The sequence below is a fragment of the Carettochelys insculpta genome, chromosome 6, assembly GCF_033958435.1.
Source record: "Carettochelys insculpta isolate YL-2023 chromosome 6, ASM3395843v1, whole genome shotgun sequence".
Lineage (NCBI taxonomy): Eukaryota > Metazoa > Chordata > Testudines > Carettochelyidae > Carettochelys > Carettochelys insculpta.
The window spans coordinates 93,238,322-93,264,023 of NC_134142.1; the positions used below are offsets into that span (position 1 = coordinate 93,238,322).

The 25,702-nt window shown below is 39.8% G+C and overlaps 1 protein-coding gene across 5 annotated transcripts in view; it reads right to left on the minus strand.

The window, feature by feature from the left end:
• Window positions 1-573: 573 nt before the first annotated feature.
• Window positions 574-25,702, minus strand: part of HIPK3 (homeodomain interacting protein kinase 3) — a 122,703-nt gene continuing 97,574 nt past the window's right edge. For all 5 annotated transcript variants that reach the window (XM_074997624.1, XM_074997626.1, XM_074997623.1 and 2 more), the window contains 12 exons: window positions 25,194-25,280; window positions 23,107-23,291; window positions 22,065-22,221; window positions 19,960-20,083; window positions 15,906-16,027; window positions 15,120-15,244; window positions 14,858-15,019; window positions 13,533-13,829; window positions 11,963-12,103; window positions 8,340-8,575; window positions 7,905-8,032; window positions 574-4,613 (listed from right to left, as the gene is read on the minus strand). In XM_074997624.1, coding sequence (XP_074853725.1) covers window positions 4,137-4,613; window positions 7,905-8,032; window positions 8,340-8,575; window positions 11,963-12,103; window positions 13,533-13,829; window positions 14,858-15,019; window positions 15,120-15,244; window positions 15,906-16,027; window positions 19,960-20,083; window positions 22,065-22,221; window positions 23,107-23,291; window positions 25,194-25,280 — 2,241 coding nt within the window. In that variant the 3' untranslated portion in view covers window positions 574-4,136. The remainder of the gene's footprint in view (window positions 4,614-7,904; window positions 8,033-8,339; window positions 8,576-11,962; window positions 12,104-13,532; window positions 13,830-14,857; window positions 15,020-15,119; window positions 15,245-15,905; window positions 16,028-19,959; window positions 20,084-22,064; window positions 22,222-23,106; window positions 23,292-25,193; window positions 25,281-25,702) is intronic.

The following is a 25,702-nucleotide window of genomic DNA, read 5'->3' on the forward strand; positions in this document are numbered from 1 at the left end:
TGTGTGTGTCCTGTTACTCTGCCCCCATAGCACCAACACCTCTCCTTTAGTAATGTCTTGGGACTCACTCTTCTCCCAGAGACAAGAGTAGTGGCATGAAGCCCCATTCTACCTTTCGTGATCAGCAGCAGGATTATGCTTGTTCCCTTAGGGTGGCAAAAGGAAAACAGTACTTACGCCAGCAGCTGGAGCATATCTCGTTGGGTATGAGGACCAAACCACTCTTCTCCTATCTCATACTGAGTAGTCTGTGGGGATGGTAGAGGTGGGCCTTCCTCAGAAGAATGGATCTTGGAGTTAATATTCTCTGGAGATGCAAGGTAGTGCTCACATCTCTTAGAGCTATTTCCTCTGTCTGGCTGCTTATATGGGTAATACTGGTAATATTTAGGTTCACATTTTCAAGCTTTCCCTTCACAGTCACGAAAGTCAAACATACTGCTTTTAAATAAGCAACGCTTAGATATGTGAATACATCAGAATTTAAGAGCTGGATCCCCACTCCATGGTTTTTATAGTGCTTTAATCTGGGCTTGAACTGATGCAATGAAAAAAATAAAAGGAACCAATAACTTCTTTGCTGCAATATATATTTTAATTCAAAGTGAATCTCAACAGTAATACACCATAAATTCTTATTTTGACACTCACCAGAATAGTCACCTGGAAAACCCGCTTTTTGTGACAAAGTACAGAAGGCTTGGTCACATTTAAATCACTGAGAACTAGAGAGAAATACTATCGCAAACTGTAAGAGACATTACATCCATAAAAATTTTTCCCAGTCCTCGTATTGTAATATTGCACAGTGCAATTGCTACATGGCGAACTAGTGTAGCATAGAAACCAAGAGCAAAAAAACAAAAACCAAACAAAAAAAGCCACAAGTCTACAAATTGTTAGACAATAACAATTCAAACTTAATAATCAAGTCTATATCCTTGGGTATTTCTAGAACAATCTTCCTACAACTTGCAGTGTGATTTAACTTTTACTTAACGCAAACCAAGTTAAAATTAGAAATGCAGAAATTTAAAAAATTTAAACCAAAAGAATTAGTAAATACAGTAGCATATCTGATTAATAAAACACCCTGAATTCAAGTTAAAAACTCAATACAAGAAATTCATATAAAATAATTTGCAAATTAAAATAGTATGCAAATATGCACTTCTGTAGTCATGCAGTGTTTTATTTAAAAAAGGCATTAAAACTATCTGATGTGTATACGCTTCACTGATGAGAGATGACAGTTTCACCAGATTTAGGCACCAGTCCTGAAAGCAGTTCTATACTGAGGGACTTTGGGCACCTGTGCAAAATCCCACTCAAGTCAACTGGATTTCACATGGGTGCAGAAGTCGGCCCTCGTGGAGCTCATTACAGGATTTGTACCATAATCATTCATTATTCAGAATTTAGGTTGTGGCAGAAACCCAAATATTTTGTTCTTTGAAATTCAAACACACTTCTATAGTTATATAAAGAGCAGCAGGCTTAATTTGGAGCACATTTACAGTACATTTTTCTTCTCAATTTATAGGATAGTATTGTGGAATACCAGCAAATATGACAATTTAACAAGCATATTAACTTTACATCCTAAACATGGTAAAAAGATAGGTCAATAAATACATGAGAGCTATGGAGAGTCCCATGGCCCCACATAAAGAGAATATAATAATTTTTGTTGTCATGATACAAAAGTTAATTAATCCTTTTGGGCTGGTGGTTCTTGGTGCGTCCACTGCCTGCAATGGAGATAACACCAGAAAACTCATTCCCAACACCAAGGTGCTAATGGAAGATAGGAAACTGCTAGAACAGATAGTACAAGTTTGAAGTGTTAAAGTATATGATGAATTTACTAGAGTATCTTCTTGACTCTGTATATTTAGGCTCTTTCTATGTGATAAGATTTCAAATTAATCAGGCTACTCTTAGTTTCTAATGTATACTTTATATATACATTTATATTTGTACAAAATGCATAGAGTCGATTACTAAAAACACTGGGAAAAGTTAGTTTCTTTTTCAGTGTGATTAAAAAAAATGTACTGCTGGTATTGGTTTATGATATAACACTGTTGTATTTCAGTTTTTGTTACTTAAAAATATCAAATATAGGCACAGTTATTTCATTTGGACATTCATTAAATAAAACACTGCTTGTATGAATGAAGAAAATGTCGACCAGTTATTAGCTTATTGACAGAGTTAAACACAAATGCTTAGCACTCTTATTCCAGTCAATGCTGCAAATATTGTATTCCAGAGTATTTTTGTTTAAAAAAAGTTAAGTCAAGCCTGCAAGATACAGCTTCTTAAATGTCTACACAATGCCAATATGAAAACATAAAAAATTAAGTTAGATACATACATCCACTTATATGCAGTGATGAGCCCAAAGTTAATGGAGATAAAATACTGATGCAAATAACACCCCAAAATAACATATTCAATTAGCTTCCATCATTTACAATATAGTAGTTACAACACTCCAAACATAAAAGCAAAATAAAAATAAAAACCCACTTCTATTTCATGTAATTAGACTTATACAGAAATTAGAAGGCTAAGAAAGAACCAGTTAATCACCTAATTTCACAGCTATCTGAAGTGGCAATCATGATATAGCAGCTTATCTATGATACATTCAAGATAAATGATACAATTTATTACTTGCCCATAAGCTAACACACAGCCTGTTTAACACCTTCTTTAAATCCCATCTCTATACTATAGTATACTTGAGGTCTATCAAAAAAGTAGCTACCTTTTATAGGAAATGGATGATTAAGTCTTTGGTGCTGCAAAAGCAACTTCATTTGAACAAAAACAGAAAAGAGAAAAAAAAAAGACAAACTTTCTAGGAAAAAATGCAATAAGCATGTAATTTATGTCCCTGACGGAATGTATTAAATAAGCAAACACCCCAACAAGCTAAAACAAATACTATAATAAAAAAGGCTAAAATCTCTCCCATGCATAAATGAAAAATTGCACACAAAGAACTCACAGCTTTTCAAGCTTCAACAGTAAATATTCTGCTACTACTTGTTAAATACTGCATGGTTTGCTCAAGCTAGGATGAAATCACATCATGAATCAATGAATATTTTTCTTTTCTTTCATAATCTAGTCAAAGTCATGCCTACTGTACCTCTAAACATGTTATTAAATCCAATTAGACATAAACACTTTGAAAATACACTACTTGGATTGTATTGCAGTTTCATTTAACAGTATGAAATACTGTGTTGTGTTTGTCACTAACAGCTACTGAATCAACTTTTCTTAAGCACTACTAAATTCTTCTCTTGAAGCTAGATCATCCAAAAAAAAAAAAAAAAAAAAAACAGACAGCAAAATTCAGCTACAGCAAAATGTGCTGCCACCTTGACAAGGAAAAACACCCAATACTAAAATCATACCACACAAAACCCCAAATGAGCATTACTCTATCCAAAAATCTGAAGATCTGAATTTTAAGTGCTGCAGTCCTCAACATGTATATATAAGTAATAACATTAACAACCTCAAATATTTAAGGCACTATGTGTGGGAACGGTTTACAACGCAGCTGAGATTATTAGGACAACAACATTTAAGAGCAATGTCTAGGCAACTCTTCTTTGCCCATGCAAAAGACACATGCAATGTGAAGAACAGCTCAACTTTTTAGATAAGTGACAACATTTAAACACCAAGATACATAATACAAACATTTTACTTGTACACTGTACTGCTGACATATGTGCATCTGTTGCTCTAAATCTTTACACTGAATGGCTTCCCAAATGTAGACGTGTCTTGCACTAGTTAGAAGGCAATTTTATAAAAAATAGCAGGAGCAAAACTGGATTTCTGCTCCAGTAAGTCACCTGTTTGGAGTTACTATATAAGAAGATAAATATGACCAAAGATATAAGTTATACCAAATGTGCAAAACACATTAAAAGTGAGTTTTGTTTTGTTATTTAAAGCTCAAGGTTGTTTAAATTGCACCAAGTCTACATGATTCAAAAAAATAATTCTCTTGTTGTGCCATGGCTAATATTTATTAAACACCATGTTTCTTCTCAAATCAAACAGTTGTATCATTGAGCTTCCTCTACAATATTGTATTCAAGTTCTCACATAAATGGATACTGGCTGAGTTTTGTTGGACTCAGTGGAAATCCTGTGTAAGCAGGTGATGCTGCAATGTAAGAATGTGGTGGAAAAATAGGTTTGTACTGAGTCTGATGAATGGTTGGGGAAGGTAAAAGCCTGGGATTTATGCCCACTGGGACTTGATGAACTATGCCACTGGGATGAGAGATATTGTAGGTTGGATGCTGTAATATAGGTCTTGAGGTACATGATGAGGCTAGGAGGTGGGCTACTGGTGCCGTAGTGGTAAGGGGTGCAGATGATGGATACGGAAGAATAGCAGGCTGTCCTCCAAGGTGTGTACTTCCAGCTAAATGTGCATGCACCGTAGTGTGATTTGGACTTCCATGTGGAAGGGCAAATGGATGACTGGCAACACCAGCTGGAATGTATGTCTGCTGTCTTCGATGACTGTAGTTTCCATTCCACTCCTGAGGCCCAGATCCAAAGTGCTGAACCTGTCCAGAGAGAGAAATTGTTTTATGGTAATTCTGGAGTTCAGATAGAGTATGAACTCAAATTGAAGAAATGTTTAAAAGTAATAAACTTAAATTCTATAAAGAAATAAATCAATAATCGAACAAATATAGGAAGTGGAAAATACTAGCTATTGAAACAGTACCACAGAAAGAAAATTTGAAGGTTATAGCAGATGTATATACTGAGCACAAATCAATTCTGTCGTCTTGTAAGAAAAAAACAAAATGTCACATTGTTTTAACACAGCTACTACATATCACAAGCAAAGTGATCTGTCAGTCTGTGGCTTGCACATCTGGAGAACTGCACTCACTATGGACACTACATTAAAGGAACAGCTAGTGGAAACTGGAGAGAAAATGTGGAGGACAGCAGAAGGGGAAAATGGTTTGAGAAATATCTGATGCACACAACTAGAACTAGACCAGAGTAAGGACCAGCAGGAGATGTGCTTGCTCTTTAGATAGAGATTATTATGGGAATGGCCAAACTGTGGCTTAGGAGCCAAAAGTGGCAATTGTGCCATTAAAGTGTGACTTGCAAGCCCTCTTCAGTCCTAACTACCACACCAGGGAGGTTGGGGAGAAACTTGTGACCTCTACTTCACAGTGGGGTGGTGGGGAAGGAGCTTCTATCCAGTGGGGAGGGTCTTGGGGATCTGTTTATTCCCACTGAAGCACGTGGCACTGGCCATGGTCTGAAGACTGGACCCTGGGCTAGATGGACCATTGGTCTGCACCTCTATGACTGTTAGAGCCACAGTATAGCCCTGTTTCAAATATGGGACAGGGAGATATTGGGGCAGGGGGAGGTGACTCCTCCCAGCTCCACCAAGCCCCAGATGCTGCCAGAGATCCATTTAAAATCTTCTGCAGAGTTATAGCTTGATTCCTTGATCTCTCTGCTATGAAAACAAAGTACTTTAAGCATCTTTCTAATAGCTTTTGTTCTTAGTAGATAAAAGATGAATGCCCAAAGAGCATATACTCCTCTCTTCTTGAGAAGCTTGTGGTTTGTGAAAAATAATGGTAAATGAATGGCTTGACTCACATGAAATTCTGAATTTACTTGAGGGATGAATTTTAGGTGGTGGCACAATGAGATAATTTCTCTATGGAAGGTAGTCTCTGGAGGGTCTGTCACATGTGCTCCCAAGGTTGCTGACTCTTCTAGCAGATACTAGAGCGACCAAGAAGGGAACTTTCATTGAGAGGTGGGACATAAAATTTAAGGGCAGAGGTTGAAAGTAAAGTCTGATGAAAGGTGAAAGAATGAAGTTGAAATCCCACTGGAGTGAGAGCTTCATCAATGATGGAAAATGTTGAAGCTGGTCCTGAAAAAGTTTAGTTGTTGAAGGATGAGTGAAGATAGTGTGGCTGTTGGAAGTTTAATCAAACACATCGATCGCTACCAGATGAACCCAAGGGGAACTAAAAACAGGCATCAAGAGTCTTAAAAGTAAGTATATACACTCAAGAATAGTAGGGATGCCAGCAGATTCTGGAGATGAGCACTGTTAAGCACAAGAGGAGGAATGTTTCCATTTAGCTGTATAACATTTGCTAAAAACTTTCCTGCTTTGACTGACAACAAATTGCACACCTCTGTACACCCAATACCCATTGAAATAATAAGCCATGCTCCAGCCTGGGAGGTAGGGGAGAGAGTGGGGAGAGGTGCATAGGAGGTGCAACGCCAGTGTCTGATGACAACAAATTACAGGCTGGATCCAGCCACATGACATAGGTTTCCCCAGCCCTGCTCTACAGTACAGGTTGAACCTCTCTGATACCCTTAGGACCTAACCAGTGGCAGGTGAGAGAAGTGACATGACCAACAACTTCCTCTGCTTACTGAGCTCTTAGAAGACATTTAGGGGTAAATTACAGCTAAATCACAGCACAGAACAGTGAGAGCCAGGCTGGGGGCTGGAAACAAACCTCATGGGACCACAAGAAGCTTGCTCTCACCCATGATAAGCAGTCCCCCAGCTAATTATAATCATGCTGGATTATGACTGTTGCCAGAAGAAAGAGTTCTGGATTAGAAAAGTTTAACCTGTAATACAGGGGAAGTTTCCTGTTCACCTATAAAAGAAAGCCAAGATGGCACTCTGAACATGATGAAGATCTTGTTTAGGAATGAATTCTGAAGAGTGCCTGCTGAAACTGTCAGCTAAGGAATTCTACGCACTTGATAAACATGCTGCTGAAAGGGTTATGTGAAGGCTGCTGCTCCAGTTCCAGAGGTTCCCTGGATGTGCCTATAGAGAGAGAAATATCACCGAGACAGAGGGATAGCATTACACATACATGAGGTCATGTGGCCAAACAGGGAACAGGCATAATGACTACTGACAGGGTATAATAAGTAGGGTTCTGCAGTATCTTCATCAGTTATTTAGACGATGGCCTAAACAGAGTATGCGTATAAAGTCTGCAGATGAAACCAAACTGGGAGGGGTTACAAGTGCTTTGGAGGATTGGATTCCACCATTCCAGAGCTCTGCTAATGGGTGAAGGTGGTTTCCTGTGCCAGTGCTGTGCAAGGCTTTGGCACGTGCAGGGCTTGGTTCCTCCTGGCCAGTGCCCTGGGCCAAGAACATCTTGTGCTTTCCATGGCTGCCAGCCCAGACAGCTGCTGTATGGGGAATGAAGGCACCTGCCAGCCAGGGTGTGGATTAGCTGAATGATCTGACCTGGGGCTAGTTCTCCACACAACACCAGGAGCAGAAAATGCACAGCCCAGGGGGCATATGGGGAACAGCAGGGCTGAGGGGGTGGAGGGGCACATCAGGGAGAAGACAGTGAGAGGGAGAGAATGTAAAAGGGCTGATGGGTGGGCATCAGAGCTGACATACTGCCTGCCCACACTCACCAGCCACCACAACAAGCAGCCAGGGCTGACTGGAAAACAAGCGCGAGGTGGGCCAGAGCTGGCATGCAGAAGGGACTGCGCTGATAGACCAGCAGAGGGAGCAGCCAGCTTCACGTACGGCAGCTTTTCCTGGCCACCAGCCTTGCATGCCCACCATCAGTCACTGGACCTCCACCATTCACCACTGGTGGACGTGCAGCTGGCAAGCAAGGGTCTGGTTAGCAGTGGGATGCACCAGTACTAATGGGAGAGGGGAGAGAGAAAATGAGGGACTATTTGGCCATTTTTAAGACACACTAGGAACACCTGCAGAAGGGCTTACATATGGGACTGTCTCTTTAAAAACAGACATATGGTCACACTAGTTTTGCACTGTTAATGAGTACACATACCTGACTGAAATTTACAGGTTGCTGATGGAATGCTGATGTCAATTTTTGCTGACGGTTACCCCCAGCAGGAGGTTGGTTTATTCTTCCAGGGACAGATCGGCCTTTTATCAGTGGCTGGCATGGGTGAGCTGGCAAGATTTAAACAGAACATGGTTTTACCTTTGGACAATTCAAATTGATTACCAGTACCAAAGCATAACTTTAATTCTATCAACTACTCAAATAGACAATCGTTGTAAAGTAGTAAAGCAAGAAACTTACAAAATGTTATAAAAATGTCTTATTAAGATTTAATAATTTAGGTAAAATATATGATGAAATAAGAGAGGAAGATAGCTTAAATCTTATGTTTGGTGCATGTACCTATCAAAGAAACTATTCACATTTCTGATTTTTGTGTCAGTATAAAAGAGAAGACCAACTACATTAGCTTACCTGTATTTGCCATCTGCTCATCTAAATTTAATCTGTTTTCTGTTCTTATTGGTGGCACTACAACAGCACAGACCGCAGGTTTGGTTTCTGGATTAACTGAATTTCTGGTTTCTGTATTTTGGTTGGTGTTGTCTGCAAAACTGCTTTCTACAAATGGACTGTCATGTCCTGAGGAGTCTGAGATTGGGGAACCATCCACAGTATCACAGCCACTCTCTTGTTCATCATCTGACATACTATAAAAAAATACTGCATTATAGGAAGAGTGTTTTTCCATTAGCGTTCTTGTTATGTATGACAAAAATGTTTTAATTTTACATTTTATTTAAGAGCCTAAAGTTAAAACCACATAAAATAGGAATTCAGAGGGAAGGGTATAGAGTATAGAGTAGGTTCATCTAAGTGCTCCGGCTGCATGGTAGCCAGATGTGTTCATCACTGAGAGGAGATGTGCACAAGATCATTTATTTTTAAGACATCATCTAAGAAAACATGAGAACACTGATTTGCAGAGTAAGGCACTGGTCTGGCAAAGCACTTAAATACATGCTTAATTTTAACCACCCGAGAATTCCTAACCTTAATTCTGTTCTCTTATGTGTATGTGCACATTATGATACCATTATTATTAGAATATGATCAGTTTCTCTCCTCCAAGTATGCACACGAACCATGGCTCATTCACTGTACAGGATGGAGCATGATCTAGGAATGCATCAGAGTTGGCCAGTAAGTGAGGCTGTTGTCTGCAAGCCCTGTCTCATTTGTTTTGGAGTGATGTATGGGATAAGGCATGGGTTTGCAGGTAGAGAAAGAATGGTCTCATGGTTAAGGCTGTTGAATGCTACCCTGGAAAAAAGACAGTTATCTTTTTCCAAAACTGGTGTTCTTTGAGATGCATTGCTCAGGTCCATTCCACATTAGGTACACGTGCTTGCCGCATGCATCAGTGCCAGAAGTTTTTCCCCCCGTACTATCTGTAGGGAACTTGATCTGGTGACCTCTGGAGTAACAGCACCATCAGCTCCCCCCACTCTCACTTTCTTCTTGCTGGAAACTCAGGCAATTGGGAAGAAAGTGGGCATGGAAGGGACATGAGAAACATATCCTAAAATACAACAGTTATGGAATAAGGTAACTTTTCTCCTTTGAGGGCTTGCTCCTGTACGTTCCACATTAGGCAAGTTCCAGGGAGTACCAGCTGAAGGCAGAGAGGCATTCACGGATAGATGGGACCAACGACCCTTCACCACATGATGTTGGACCCTATGTTCCATTGTCAACCTGTCTGAATGGGATGAGTTTTTGTTCTGGAACCTCGGGGAGTGGCAGTATTAAAATGGACTGGTATCCATAATCCAGCAATCAATAACTCACTCTGCTTGAGCAGTACTGGTACATGGAGTAGGACCGGGAGCTTCAGTGGGTCGGATGTCTGGGGTATGTCCCCAACTGCAGAGATCTGTACCTTGAAGAGTGGCAAATGATCTCAAGAAAGATATGGAGGAATTTGGAGATGCAGGCAGCTGGTCTTAATGCTTCCACTGGGGTGTTGGGTGGGGAAGCCAAGGCGTGCGCCAGGTTACCATCGCACTGCGCCTCAATCCCCATTCTCAGTGACCAGAGTCCAGGGACAAGAGAGGGCTTCACTGAGCTTGCCTCATAGCTTTTGAGGTGAGACAGCTCCACATGGGAGAGCGCTGGCAGGATCTTCCCTATGACGGAGTGAAGTCTCTGAGGTAGCAACACCCGAGAAGGTCTCAAGACAGGTTTACCCCTGGACTATGGCACTGCCTGAGCCAGCAAGGGCAGCCATGGTAAGGTTAGGATTTCCTGTGCTTCCAGCAGGGCCTCAGGAGTTAATGAGACCTCTAGAAGATGGCAGTTTGGCAGGGATGGGACGGGCTACACCACTCGACTTGAGCTGGGGCCTTACGCAGATGGAAGTGCTAGTCTTGGCTCTCCTTCAACACTCTTCTTTTCCCTACGACCATCTTCCGCTTCTTATCTGGAGCCAGGGGATCAGTGCCAGCTTACAGCACCACCAGGGTGTTCCACACCAATGCTGCAGTACTCAGGAACAAATCACACCTCTGCTCTGGTGCTGGGTATAGCACTGACCCCATGAAGAGCAACCTGAAATGGATGTCTCTTTTTTTTATCTGGCGTTTGAGGGATTCACAAATGCAGTATTTGCTATTTATGTTCCCCTCACCCAAACACCTCAGACAATTACTGCGCAGGTCTCTGATAGCCATGGGAGGGTTACACAAATCACAGGGCTTAAGGCCTGGGATTGTGGAATACCCACCCTAGGCGGAGTGGCAGTTTGGGCTAACAAAAAGAACACACACAATTAGTTTTCAAGAAAAATTTGTAACACAGAACAAAGCACCAAGTCTAGCTGAAGGGGCCGGCATTCTAGCACTGTCACTGGTGGCAAGAAGGAACTAAGGGTGGGAGAAGGATGCAGAGCCCTTTATATCCCAACATGGGTGCATCAGAGGGTATCAGAGCTGGTCCCTATGGATACTACTGAGGGAAGAGCTCCCAGCACCAGTACATGTGGTGAAAACACCCCTTTCTTATTGAATGGACATGAGCAAGCAATCGAAGAACGGGATTCTACTCCTGCCTCTGGGACATAATTCCTACACAATACTAGGCAACACACTTAAAGCAAACTTTTGACAGATGGTCTCTAACTGCACGTTTCTTGTTCTCTGGGTACCTCACAGGAAGTCTTGGAGGCTTATTTTCAGAAGAGATGAGCACTCACAGCTGCTGCCAAATGAACAAACAAAGTGCTGTGTAATACTAAGTACTCCGAAAAAGTCAGGATGCAGCTATCAATCTAGGCACCCAAATTTGTGGAAACATTTGACCACCTACTTACCTCACAGGAGTATTATGAAGATACACTAACTTTTATTACTACTACTAAGATAAACTAGTCTTTGTGAAACATTCAACTACTATAGTGATGAAGGTAACAGAAGAGGCTACGAAGAAATTAATAATTCTCTCTTCAGAGCACATTTAAATAGTATGACATAAATAAGGCATGGAGGCAAACACTGAACAAGAAAACTAAATATTTAATAGGCGTTCATTAATTGAGCAACATCCATTCTGTGCACTGAATGAGGCAGGTGCTATGAAAAAAAACAGCAAGTACTCATGTAATTAAAGCCTGCATTTTAAAGGATGTGCATGAAGGGCTGAATTAGAGCTGTTTCATTCTAGCATTTCCCAACTTTTGAGTGCTAGACTTAACAATCAACATTCTTCTAACAGAATTTTGTGTGTGTAATTTTTGGAGGTTTTTATTTTATTTTTTTTTAAATACACTCTTTGCATTATTGCCATTCAGTTCAATACTATGAAGCCACTCAATGGGATGAATGCCACTTGTCAGGAACATATAATAAACTAGCTATGATGTGTAAACATATATAATTGACATACATATAAATCTCTCAAGAATTTTTTCAAAATATAAGGTAGCCCGTGAAAGAGAGAAATCCAGTGAAGGTAAATAAAATTTACTAAGGATGTCAGTAGTTTCACTAAAAGCAGGCTCCTGAAGAACACTGAAAACAACATTTTTTTTAAATAAATACCTGTTGGGTCTTTTGCAAGGAGATGGACTAGACTGGCCAGAGGAACTGGTGCTCAGAGTGCTGTCAGGGCTGCTTAATGAACACACACGGTCAATATTCATCGTGCTCTGGCAAGCTTCACAATCTAGGCTACCTTTACATCTTAAACAAACAAAAAACATTGACACAAAAATGAATACTACCTGTCATTTGACATGTCATTCATTCCTTCTACATACAGCTAATCTTAAAAGTAGTATGGACAGTTCTTTGAGATATCATTTAATAGCATACTGGAGTGGGACTACCACCCAAAAGATAAAAACCAATTAATTTTATTTGCATTTGGCATTCTACTCAATCTAAAGTTTAAATTTAAAAATCTGCAGACTAAAGTAAGGCTCCTGAATCCAAATATAGGCACTTGCATAAAGTTTAAAAAAAAAGTTTAGAATTTGTGAACACCCACAATGTCCTGAAGGTACACATCACCTTTGAAAAAATCTGGTCATTTGTGTTTTGGTGTCTAAATGTAAAAGTAAAAAGAGCAAGCAGAGCGGAGCTGGGAGTAGAGGGGAGCCAGGCTGCCACCTAGTTCCTGGCTTCCTCTTCCTGCCACTCATGATTTTGACTCACATTATTGCAAGTAATGCATAAGTCAAAATCGTGTAAGTCAGGGGGCTCTACAGTATTACTTGTCAAAACTGGAAAAAAACTGAATACAGTGAAGCCTAACTACCACAACTGAAAATAAATCATGGCACCCATACAAACCTAACTTGCAGTCAATTTACATATGGAGGGGAGTATTTTACATGCTGAATCTATGGTTTGTGTGCACAAGCAATGCACAAAATTATACAAAATTAATTTTACATTAAAAACTGTACACATACTATAATCATATTTTAAAGATATGATCCTACACTTTAATCTTCTTTTGCCTGTTGACCAGTTTCAGATTGGCAGCCTGAACGATCAGATAACATTAGGCTTGCTCAAACTCACGTTTAAGGAAAATCCCCAATTCACAACCATGAGGAGCATAAATGCATTCAAACATATTTTCTCTGATTCATAGTAATTTAATATGGAATAATTTATTTAATAACTTTCCAGAGGAAAAAACACTAAGGCAGCATTTCTATTGCCTATACTCAACATCCAATTTCGTACACAGATACATGTAGTATTACATGTATGCTACAGAGGTGGATACATATGAAGATATAATAAGAAATAAAATGAATAAACCTTCTCTCCTTAAGAGTACCTAAGAGAAGCCAATTTTCAAACTTTAAACTCCTCTACGGTTATAAAAAAGAATATACATTGAGTCCCTGTTATGACTGCATTGTTTGCACAGCATTGCAAAACAGAATTTTACAAGCAGCACTTCAGTTTCTAAATAAGATACGGTGATGGAGTTGCCTTTTCTACAAAAATTCAGTCGGAAGCACATCGAGGTGACTGCGTCTGAAGTCAAATACTGGCTACACAGGGTAGCTGAAGTAGAGGAAGTTGCCGTCATCACTGCACATCGTAGTACAACAACACTGTAATAAAACTTGACATATTTATAAGCTCTTACTCATTTAGTGAATGTCTTTGTCCTGTGTCATCTTCATCTGTATCACTACTGATGGTGATCACGCTGACTGCTGGACTTGGGGAATCTGCAATGATTATAGCTTGACGCTGTTTGTTCGAAACAGATGAATCAGGGTCCTGCCTGACAGATGTTTTGCAACAGTTCCTTTCCTGTCCTTCTGCATTATGATTGTCCTGTGCTTCTATACAACTTACTCTTTTGACAGCCTTCACATTAATTATCTTTGGAGATATAAATGCTGAATTTTGGATATTGGTATTTTGTAAGACATTACTCCTGTGAAGAAGACACCTCATTAGACAGTTAGTAGAATCTTTGTAACATCTTCCCCACAACTTAAAAGCCAAATAGAATAAGTTATCATTTTTATACATCCATAAATAAAAATAAAGAGTAAAACATCAAGGAGTGAAGATACAGCTAGAGATATTGCATAGGTGGTATTCTGTAACAATAATGGCAAAATTTCCAGTTAAGTGCTGCAAATAGCAAGCAGAGTTGTTCTGGATGCTGCAACGTACGATCCAAGGTTGGTTTACCAAAGAAATGTAATACAATATGCTGCAACCACTTGTTTATAAAGGAAAGAGGGAATGAAAAAATGCTAGCTGGGACACCACAGACATTTCAGTCTTGATTCATTGGAAGGATTTTCACTGACATCGATGGGCTTTGGACAACATCTGAACTTAGGAAACACTAGAAAAGGAGTCCAGTATTATAAGCACTACCATACTTGTTCTTCATAGCTTTAGTTTCTCCATTACTAAACATCCCATACCTTTGCAAACCATTTCTGTAGTGATGGGGCACATTTTCTCCAGTGAGCAGCTAAAGTGTTTCTTGCTGCCAGCAAAAGAAAGACTATTCTTAATACTAATCTAGCCACATTATAACCACTATTATATAACTTCTCTTGATGTTTAACTCTGCACTTGACGAGTTCTCATGCACAAAATTTAGGAGCACCTCACTAGGACTACCTCGATATATTTTTAATCACTTGCATAAGGCCATTTAAGCCATATATAGATAAAGCTGCTACTGTCACAGGCAGAGAATAGAACAAAGGTAAAGAAGTGTGTTTTCATTTCATGTCACCCATCCTATTTCCCAAAATACCTCAGACAAACTGACAAAGCAGTTAGCGAGATTTTTGTTTTCTAACAGGGCAATAGGAAAGTTTGAGTTGTCAATTACCTTAATGAGCATGCATCATTCCCTCTTATTCCACCATACAAAAGGTTGTAAAGCAATGATTTCAATCTCTACACTAAATTAAAAAAAAATGCCATTTTACCAACCTGTTCTGGCACAGTTTATTTCTCTTGGTAGCTGCAGGCTGTGGCCAGACAACATGTGCAATGCCCACACTAATTGGCTGAGTGGCAGACAAAGTTATTTGATTGGTTAAGAGAGGCTGTGGCATCACTGAATTGTAATGGCTGCCATGAGGAATCACTTTCCTGAAGAGAGAGAAGGGTTTATTACCTGTAAACTCTTCAACTCAGATTCTTTGTTATACAGAAATCCAATAAAGGTGTTGTACAGAAATTTTGGACCTACCCCCAGTCTCCAAATCTTTGTGGACCAGCCACAGGATCAGAGGCTAAAGTTGCAGGAGGAGGAGCCACAGGTGTTACTTGTTGCCAAGCAGGAATCAGTATTTGCTGAGTTCGACTAGACCATGGCTGTCACGAAGTGTAAAGCAGATTTAATTAACTAGCAAATGGCTGGCTTTTATAACAGCTGCTTAGAAATCAACATAAACACAAAAGAGTGATTGAAATGGGACACTGAGGCACACGTGTGGAACCCTTCTTCAATCAGGGACCACTGACCAATGGGAAAAAAAAAAAAAAATCACTCAGGGGTCACAACAGCGCCTCCCAGGCATGGGAGGAATGGTGTGGGGGTTTGGGGCTTCCTCTAGGCTCCAGGTAGGGTCACAAATGAGAGGTTCAGTATGTGGGAGGGGGTCCAGGCTGGGGGGAGAGCGTTGGAATGAAGTAGAAGACAAGGGCTCTGGGGTGGAGTCAGTGATGCAACGGGGTTTGGAGTGCCTGGGGGTCAAAGGGACAGGCTGGCAAGATAGTGCTCGTGGCTTCAACCCCATGGGGATGCAGGAGGGGAGGTAAGGCTCAAGCTTTTGGCTTGTTGCGCAGAGACTTGATGTGAGCCTAAAGAAATGAAGCAGCAAGCTGGACCACGCCTGTGAGCTGCAAGGTTCCCCATCCCTGCTTTAAAGGACATATCAAATACAATCTTTACTACTATAAGATTTCTGAAGTGTTCAGTAATATAACATTTGAAATTGCCATTTGTAAAATACAGAATTCCAAATGAACCAACCTGAGACAGGACTCCTGCTCTTATCTGTAGTGGCTGTATGGCAGGGGCCTGTGTCACCAATGGAACAGTATTATCTACCCTCAGTGAGTATCCAGTTGGCTTGCTGTGGTTTGTAGGGATTCCTAATGGGAGGGGAAAAAATGAGTCATACAAGCTTTAAGCCAAATACTATGACACAACTTAAGCAAAATGCGAACACTGGTAACATTTTTAAACAGACAACTCATTTTTCTTGCTATGTTTATAATTCAGTAATACCACAGACACAGACCTTTCAAACTGGATTAATCAATGCAATTTATCTTAAAGGAGATTTTCTTTCAGTACCTCTCTCTGTATCCCTATTATGTTTTTTTTTCTTTCCCTTTATACATCTGATGAAGTGAGTTGCATCAAGAAAATTAAGAAATAATAAGAAATTAACTTTGCCAAGAGCAGCAAGACTCAGCACTTGGGATATTCTACACAGCAGATAAATAAGGAATGATGAACCGCACCAAATATAGTTCACCTTTTTCTCCCAGCACTTCCCCACCAGAAACTCGGCTTGTCATGTAGCTGGTGAAACCAGTATCTTTCTTTTCTCCATTTAAACTATACCTAAATCAGAACTCTTAATTCAGCAGGTCAGCACACACGTACGAGAAGATAATGGAATCCAAAAAACCTATTTTTTGGACCCCTTTTCAATATCCAATGTATTATGTATTGCTAAAATAGTAATATACATCTTTCCTTTAAAAAAATTACCATTAGCACAAAATAAATTACTTACCTGGAATTAGTATTCTCAGAATGAAATCATCTGTGCTTACATTTCTAGGTTTGTCTCGCAGTCTAACGTTTTGGCCTGGTGTACTCAAAGATTTCAGAAATTTCTGCAACCCAGGATAGAGGCAGCAGCCATGAACGGTACTGTTGGTAGCACCTACTGGCTCTATCATTATCTTAATGAAAGGCAAGTTTTCTTGGGCTCTTAATTTAAATAGAAAGGCTTCTGTTCCTCTGCCTCTGTCTAGCAGGATCTTTGTGACTCTCAGTTGGTGAGAAAGAATTATGCAGGACTTAGAGTAATTTACAAAGAACTCCTTAACACCTCCAGCTCTCATAATAATTTAATTTTCCCTTTCAAAGACTGGCCATTTTCCAACACCACAGGCCTCTCAGCGTAAGTGTGCTGCAGCAATGGGTGACCTCTTCAGAGCAAAGACAAAAACGGAAAAATACAACCGAAGTGAAATCCAATACCCAAATGCCACTTAAACCACGTTCTCTTCTCCACAGTTGACAGTGACATAAGAGGATAAATGAGCTGTTTTGACAAGAACAGTCTGATAGGTTGATTTTTAAAAATACAAAACAGCAAAACCTAGAGTTTCTTCCCATAAATATCTACTGTCAGATTCTAGATACTGATACAAATCTTTCAAACAAAAAAGCTTCTGCTTGCACCATGTGTATGTGTTTAGTGAAATAAAGCTCAATGTGTGTTCTTATGTACACGTATAAAGGCACACATCCTAGTAATATTTCAGTTTTTTTCTAGTCCGCCTCAGAGCAAATACTAGTATGCTAACACCGATACCTCACAGGATACCAAACATTTCCAATAACATTATTCAAAAATTTCTTTTCTGGAATTCCAACATGCCTCTCAAATTGATATTAGAGAATTGCGATGGCAAAAGTTTGCCCAAGTTGTCACCTCCTTGCTTAAGGACAGTGCACCTTAACCAGGATCCCCCAAGATAGGATGGAATAAATTTTACTGATGGCGCTGCCTATAGGTACAGACCAAATGCTTAATTTTAGTGTTCATGTGAAACCTGTAAATGGTGTTTTAGCTAAAAGCTAAGAAAAATTACTCCACTCAAAAATGTAACTGCATATCTTCATCTCCCACCTCTTTGTCTACAAAAGTCCATTTTCCGTTTTATGTCCTGCTTGATTTCCTACCCCACTTTTGGCTATTTCCCTATCTTCTGCTGTACCTCTTGCCCTGCCCCACAGTGTTCCTCTTGTTGCTTTCCTTTCATGACCTTTCCTATCACACTGTTCTAAGATCCTTATCCATTGCCCCCCCGCCACCCCCCAACCCCAGAGGTAAGTCTCAGAGAGCATGAAGTTTCTGCAAGGTACTCCACCCCAATTCCATTGTTACTGCATGCTCCCAAAAACAGATTCCTGGAGAACGTAAGGAACCTTCTGGAACAACCACTTCTCCTTTGCCAGCCCCTGCACAAACTGCAAGATTTTTTTGGCCTGAAAGACCTACATTTTTCCATCAGCTCTGAGGACAATTCTGGTTTACATTTAATTATGAATTTAAAATGTTTTCTGTGTATTGTAATTTTTAATCTGCAATGTTTGATGGGCCCGTACTGCTACAAGGAAGATCTATGACGACTTTCCAACCAAGCTGTGGGGGAGGCCCTCTGACAGCAGAACAAGTGTTCATGAGACTGCCAGAGCCAAGGGAAGAACCTAGTAAAGGATGTCCCCCCCGACACCCCTGCTCCCTCTGCCCTTTTTCACTACAGTCAATCAATGATAGCCTAAAAGAGGAGAAAAAGAGAACCAATCACCTTTTTTAGCTCCTTGATCCTATTATCCAGCCCAGGTTAGAGCTAGAGGTTGCTTAACTTGCAAGGTGTCTATGATCCCCAAGATGCTCCTCTTTTCCATCCAATGCATCTGATACACCAAGGACCATGGGGTAGGCATAAGAACTATATGCATAGTAGGAATTCCAAGCAAGAGACTTAGGGACGGCTTCTCCTGTTTCTGTGCTGCCTAAGTTGCATAATAAGAGTACAACTGGGCAAAGAACCTGCCCCAAAGCATTATTGTGGCCACCTGACCTTTTTCAAATAGTATGTTCATGCTGTAATGGTTAGAAAAAACTGTCCTAGTTCATCATAATGACACTCAGTAATTGTAGGATCCACCAGAGGGGTAAGTATCCTAATTTAAGATTAGGACTGGAGATAAGGATACCCTCATTTAAGATAAGGACTGGACAGGACTGCTTTGGAACCAGACATTTTCATTTTTAAACTGGTGAGCAAATCGCTGTTTGACATAAACAACACTAGTCCACCAAAGCACACCAGTACACTGTTCGCGCTAGATTGGTGACAGAAATCAAATCTTGTTCTGACATTATACAGCACAGTATCACATCATCATCTATATCTATACAGACGTCTCTAAAAACAAGTATTTGTGCTACAAGCATAGCAGTCCCATTTTAACAGTTCTTGGCTTGGTTCTAGGGTCTTTAGTTTTTAGAAGACAATATCTGTCCTGGAATCCCAGAGGAAAAATGAGTAACAGAGCTCCTACATCACTGCAAGGATGAAAAACTGGCAACTGGGTGTTAGAATATGGTTTACAACCCTTCCTTTGTGTTGCCTTAGTAGTGGTTTCTGTAATTTCTGAATGCTTTGAGAGAACTCAAACATATACGCTTAAGAGTCACATAACCCAAGCTGAGTCTATGTGACACCTTCATAAAAATGAACATTATGAATTGCACTAGAATTCATTATGAATTGCATTAGATTAACAACTGCTAGCGTACGAATACGAAGCATAAATGCAAGGGCTCAGAAATTTTAGCATGTATCTCTCAAGTAAGATGTATGCTTTGCACTGAAATAGTTTCAGACAATCTAATTTCAATAGGGACCAAGTTAGGCTCATCTTACTTAATGAATTACAATATCTCAGTTTCATCTATACTATACATCACACTTCAGAAGTACAAGTTATCTAAACATTTTGGAGGGACTAAAATTCCTGCTTTAGCATTCAATTTCATTCAGAGAGCTGTGGGTTAAAATATGGAAACAAATCACTTAGAAATGAATAGCATGACTTCTTATTATCCATTTGAATTAATTTAATCAAATTTCTTCCAGTTTTGGTCTGGGGAGATTTTATAGCAGAACTGAACAAGTCTCAGAAAACATATACTGCAAAAATACAATTACTCTAGTAACAGCTGCTGCTTCTCAAAATTCACAAAAGAAACAATTTCAGTTCATCTTACCTTGGATAGGTGGAGGGCATATAATCAGTGCCTGTTGAAAAGCATCATTGCAACCAAACTGAGCAGTTCCTGCCTGCAGTGGTATTCCATGATGTAAAACTGAATGGGCAGATGCAGTTAATGCCTGAAACAGTAAATATAGCATGGATTAACATGCACACACAAACTGCGTCTACATTGAGAAAATCGATTTTATTACGATTGATTTCTTAACCCTGGGTTTTATCCATTCGATTTTGAGCACCTTCACCCTCCCACATGCTTCCCACAAAAAGCGACTAACAGCCGCCACACACAAGTAGTTTAAATCGAGCTTCAAATCAAGTGCTGCAGCAGTGTATTGTGAGAACTCCACAGTTCTCTGAGCCCGGTAGCATTCTGTCCCCGCAATTAGATGACTACATCTTCCCACATTTCATTCCCCTTTCCCCTGCTGTGTTAAGTATGTTTGAGTCAACACGGTTGCTGTACTGAAACTCCAATGAATCACTGAAACAATTATGGCTCAGGGCTGCTAAAAGACCCTGAATAAAGCCTGCCTCTTTGATAAAGCCCATATAAAAAAATTTGGTCCCAGAGGACAGCCATTCTAGTGAAAAAGTATTTTCTTCCATTGACTGAAAAGCATGCCTGCCAAGGGAGACATCCCCCGGACAGATAAAAGACCCCTGACTATCGCCAGCCCTGAAAATCATGACCACCGTGGGAGACTTCCCATGGCCACCTAAAAGAACCCAGACTACAGCCAGCCCCTGAAAATCGTGACCACCAAGGGAGACATCCCCCGGGGCAGCTAAAAGACCCCTGGCTACAGCCAGCCCCAAAAATCATGGCCACTGAGGGAGGATTCCCACGGCCGCTTAAAAGACCCCACCCCAGCCTACAGGCATCCCCCAAAAATTGTGATCCTCACCACACACAAGCTGCCTGGCACCTTGCACAGCATGTCCTTTTACTGGTTTGAGTTCAAGCCACGTGATACAGCTGGGCACGGGGATGTTCCAGACTGTGTGGTGGCTCCAGAGGTAGGGAAGGGAGGGGATGTGGGGGCTGGGACAAAATGTAAGCAGCTGAAAAGAAGTTTCTCATCCACACATGACTCCCACCCACAGAGTAGCTGCCACGTGATGTGGGTGAGGGAAAGTTCCAGAATGCATGGCACCTCTCAGGGAGGAAAAGGAGGGGATGTAGGGGGCAGGACAACATGTAAGTGGCTGAAAAGAAGTTTCTTGTTCTACCAGACAAGCACAACCCCCACCCACAGCCTAGCTGACACATGGTATGGGGGCAGGGAGAGCGGCAGGCACCAGGCAGTACAGGGTAAAAAAGGCAGCTAGCAGGGGTATACACAGAACCACAGACCCTACAGATGCACTATTAGCAAAGTAAAAGAAAGAAGATTTTAGCATCTCATGACTATACAGCCATGGGCTTCCAGCTGCAGAATTGTAATGGTCTTCCTGTTGCTCAATTCTTCCACACCTGAGAGCGCTAGAGATGGAAGAAGCCAAAGCAGAGAACTGTGGGGCACATACAGGAAACGTCGGGTGCCTAATGGAGTCAGTTTAAAGACATGGCACTTCCTCACTATGCTTCATTCGGAATTTTAAATTTGAACTGAATGCTACACCTGTCATGTTACTACGCTATTATGATATCGATAGAATGTCGATTTTAGTGCACCATAAGTTGAGCTAATGGAATTTACAGTGAGGACAGCCACTTGAAAAAATCAGGCTAACTGACTTAAAATCAATTTTATTTCATAGTGTAGATACAGCCAAAGAGAGAGAGCAAATAATTAATAATTCCACAGTAACTGAAGTTTCAAAACATTTCATATGAAGAAATACTATTTGACCACTGGAGGGCTCTGTCACTAAGCAAACTACCAGTACTTTCAGTAGGACAATTTGAAATTGCTACATTTTTATTTGAAATCAGGCTTAGAAAACTAACTGGTTTCAATTTGAAAAGCACGAGAAAAGGGCAATGAAATGTACATAATATTTTGCAGATACTGTCAAATACAATGATTTCTGGATCATATGTTGAAATCAAAATGAGAAACTAAATTAACAGTGCTAATAGCCAAAAGTTCTTACCTGACTCACTGTGCCAATTTTGGTGAAGTTTGCAGCCAAATCAGCAGCACTGCCTGAGGCAACTGGTCTCATAAGTGGTGTTTTATTGCAATTACGTATGTCATATGAGTTTGATCTGTATTTACAGACATCCATGATATGAAAACAAGATTTCACTCTATTAAAAGGAGACAAAAGGTAAGTTATTTTGATTTAAAAAAATCTCTTTAGAAGTTAATGTTTTAATTCCACTGGAGGAAGGAGAAATGTTTCTGAAAACAAAACTTCAAAATTAACACAATCCTGCATCTTGGCAGGGAGTTAGGCTAGACGACTCTCATGGTCCCTTCTAACCCTATGATTTCATTAGGCAGGATATATCTAGAATGATGATTATGGGCATCACTTCTCTGAAGCCCCAAGTCTTCCAATTAATGATAAACCTATTGAATCTACAGTCTAATATCCAGAAAAACCGTAACTATTTTCTGCTTCTATTGCCTAAAACGTATAGCTGAATATCTGCTTATAACTTAGCATATGTAAAAAAGAAGCTGAATTAGAAGGAAAATTCTCTCCTTCCTTAGACTTGTGCATATCTATTGGATTTAGGAAACCATTGCTCAAGTATCTATTTCCAGCATTGTTAAACTACTTTAATTGGGCTTGAGAACTAGGGCCAGATTCTGATAAATTCTGAATAACATTCTATGAGAATAAAGTGTACTCGGTGCAGGGAATTTTGTCTTCTAGTCATATGAACTTTTTATTTACTTACAGCATTCTATACATTTTAAGTAACAGAATATAAACACACACAAATATATATATATACACACACACACACACACACACCATTTATATACCAGTAATTCACAATCACACAGTCAACTGGCTAATATACATAACTTATGAAAGGAAACTATAATTTGCCATATGAATCAAATGTACATAGATTTTTTTAAGTAATAAATAAGTTAAGTCTTTATTATGCATGTCAATGACTATAAAGCACTACTCTACATCAAACAACATGGCTTTATTATGAATGTACATAACATACTGGTTGCTATGCGGAAAATCTAGGAGATGCTTCATGGTAACAAAGGGATGGTTCAGTGTCTCAGCTGGAGTAATTCTTAAATCAGCATCAATCAGCAACATTTTCTTCAACAGACTGACAAATTCTCTTCTGTCTGCCTTCTCTGCCAATAGGTCACTTCCTTCCAAGTCCATCATCATGTTCACCTGGCCCAGAACAATTAACAAAAATAAATAAAAACAAACATGCCTATTGATAATACTTCCTTTGGTTCCTTTCATTAGATTTTTCCATTTGAAAAGATGTATTGAAAAAGCAGGACCAAGTGAAGTATATGGAATGTATTAGCTTGTCCAAACATGGCTGTCTTGAAACTAAATGAGCCAACGAACACCCTTCAGTATTTCACTGTGTACATAACTATTTTTCTCCCACTACTGACACACTTAACACCTCCCGAAGCCCAACACCACCTGCCATTCCAAATTTGGGATTTGGAATTTAACAGTCTATTTTGGAGGTGGGGATTAGAATCATTGAAAAAGAAACCAAATTATCAGAATTACTGGTGTCCCCACCTGCCTCATCCTCCATTCTTGGAAGTGTTTTCTTTCAACTGATACATTTTTAGTCAGTGATGGTCACTCAGAGTGATTAGGGAACAAATGTGCCTGACATATGGGATCAGATGAGATTCTCTGACTGCTTCCATGCCACTGGAAGTCTACAGACATGGTTTAATCTGTCTTCAGCTCTCAAAACTAAATAGATTTAGCCTACCTCTGAAAACCGAGGAAAGGAAGATTCATTCCACTAGGTCCTCTTACTTAATTTTGCCTTGAAGGTGGAAAATACTAAATAAATGCTCAGTTCACTGTAACCTCCATACTGCTAGTGTCCCTTGCCCAGGAACTCCCACGGTATGGACTCTTGACGGGCAGAGTATAGGAAGTAGCTCTGAAAACTGCCACCCCCTACCCTCCTCCACTGCAGCAGGAGGAATGGCAGCACAGTGACATGCTAAGCTGGAGGGTTTTCCCCTCCACTCCCATAGCAGCAGGGTATGGTGCCTGAGAGTGGCAGGGGACACAAAGCTGTGTGTGTGCTCCCACCAGAGCAGGATGTCAGGTAAGTGTCCCACCCCAAACTCTCTCATACCTTTCCTGGCCTGGAATTGGTTGCCACATTAAAGAGGTTCAAGTCTATTATTCATTTTATTAAGGCCAAGCTGTGAAAACAGAGCTAGTACATGAAGACGACAACTCTGACTGTGTACAGTAACACAAGACCTGAAATAGAAATACAGTAAACTCTTTCATATCTGGCATTCTATTATCCAGAACTCTCAGATAAGTGGCATTTTGACCATAAGTACAGTATAGCGAATGTAAATACAAATAATCACAGCAAATACAGGATAAGTTTACAGTGTACAATACTATTGTGATTTGGTAAATAAGGTACTCTGCATACTTTTTTTTTTCCTCAATATATACTCTTGTTTTCCTTTAGTGTTATGCATTGCTTGGTATACCTCTTTATTATGCAGGATATCTGGCAACCTCCTGGTCCTGGGGCTGCTAGATATGAGAGAGTTTACTGTTAGTATCTTCTCAGAGTGTCAGAGAAGAAGGGGGGTCAGGGGAGAGAGAGATTTCCTTTATTATTGATCAAGGGATATGAAGCAGTGGAAATGTTAGGATGCAGTTTAGTTAAAAATAAAAGTGTTTGGAAGCTGTCAATGTCCTCTACAGAAGGCTGAAGACAAACAATATTTTTAATATAGACAAAACCTAGATAAGAGAGTCATTTTACCTGGATTGGCAGATGTTTTAGTAAAATATGGAACACACTGCACACTATTTAAGATGTGTTCACCACAACAAATGTAACCGTACAATAATCACACAACAACAAAGAAAGACAAGATCCATGCATCAAGGAAGACAGGTAGAGATGGATAGTTTCCACAGAAGCAAGTATAGATGAGCGGACAATATTCCTAGCATGTATTCTAATTCACAGAACCAAACTGATAAGTTTCAAAATAAATCTTTTTGTAGCTTTAAGCTGTATAGCTTGCAAAAGAAAAATACTTGAATACTCACATGCACTATATCATCCAAACTATTGAAAATATACTTTCTGGCCTCTTTAGACTTCATCCCTGTCTCTGTCTCATGTTCTTCCAGTGTCTTAAAAAGGAAAAAACAGTTTATACCATTCTGTCTCTAAAAGGACCCTATGAGTATAAATATTTACTGTTAGTAATCACAGTTTAGACAACTGAGGAACTTGAATTTGATATTGAATTTACTGTTTTGTTTTTTGCTGGCTTTTTGTATTTCAGTCAGTTTACACAACAAAAAATAGCCCATTTTACTTCTTGACTTCTGAAAAAAAATCACAATGCTGTACTGCAGTAGCTGGTTCACAAACAATAGAGGAAATAGCTAAAGCCTAACTAAAACCTGCTCTATGAAAACCTTCCTATTGGTATTTGGTTTTGTACATATAAGATTTTTATTTGTTGGTGGTATTCCTATAGACACCTTCCATTAACTTTTGAAACTAAAGCAGATGACAGCATCACTTTAAATAGATATAAAACAATCAA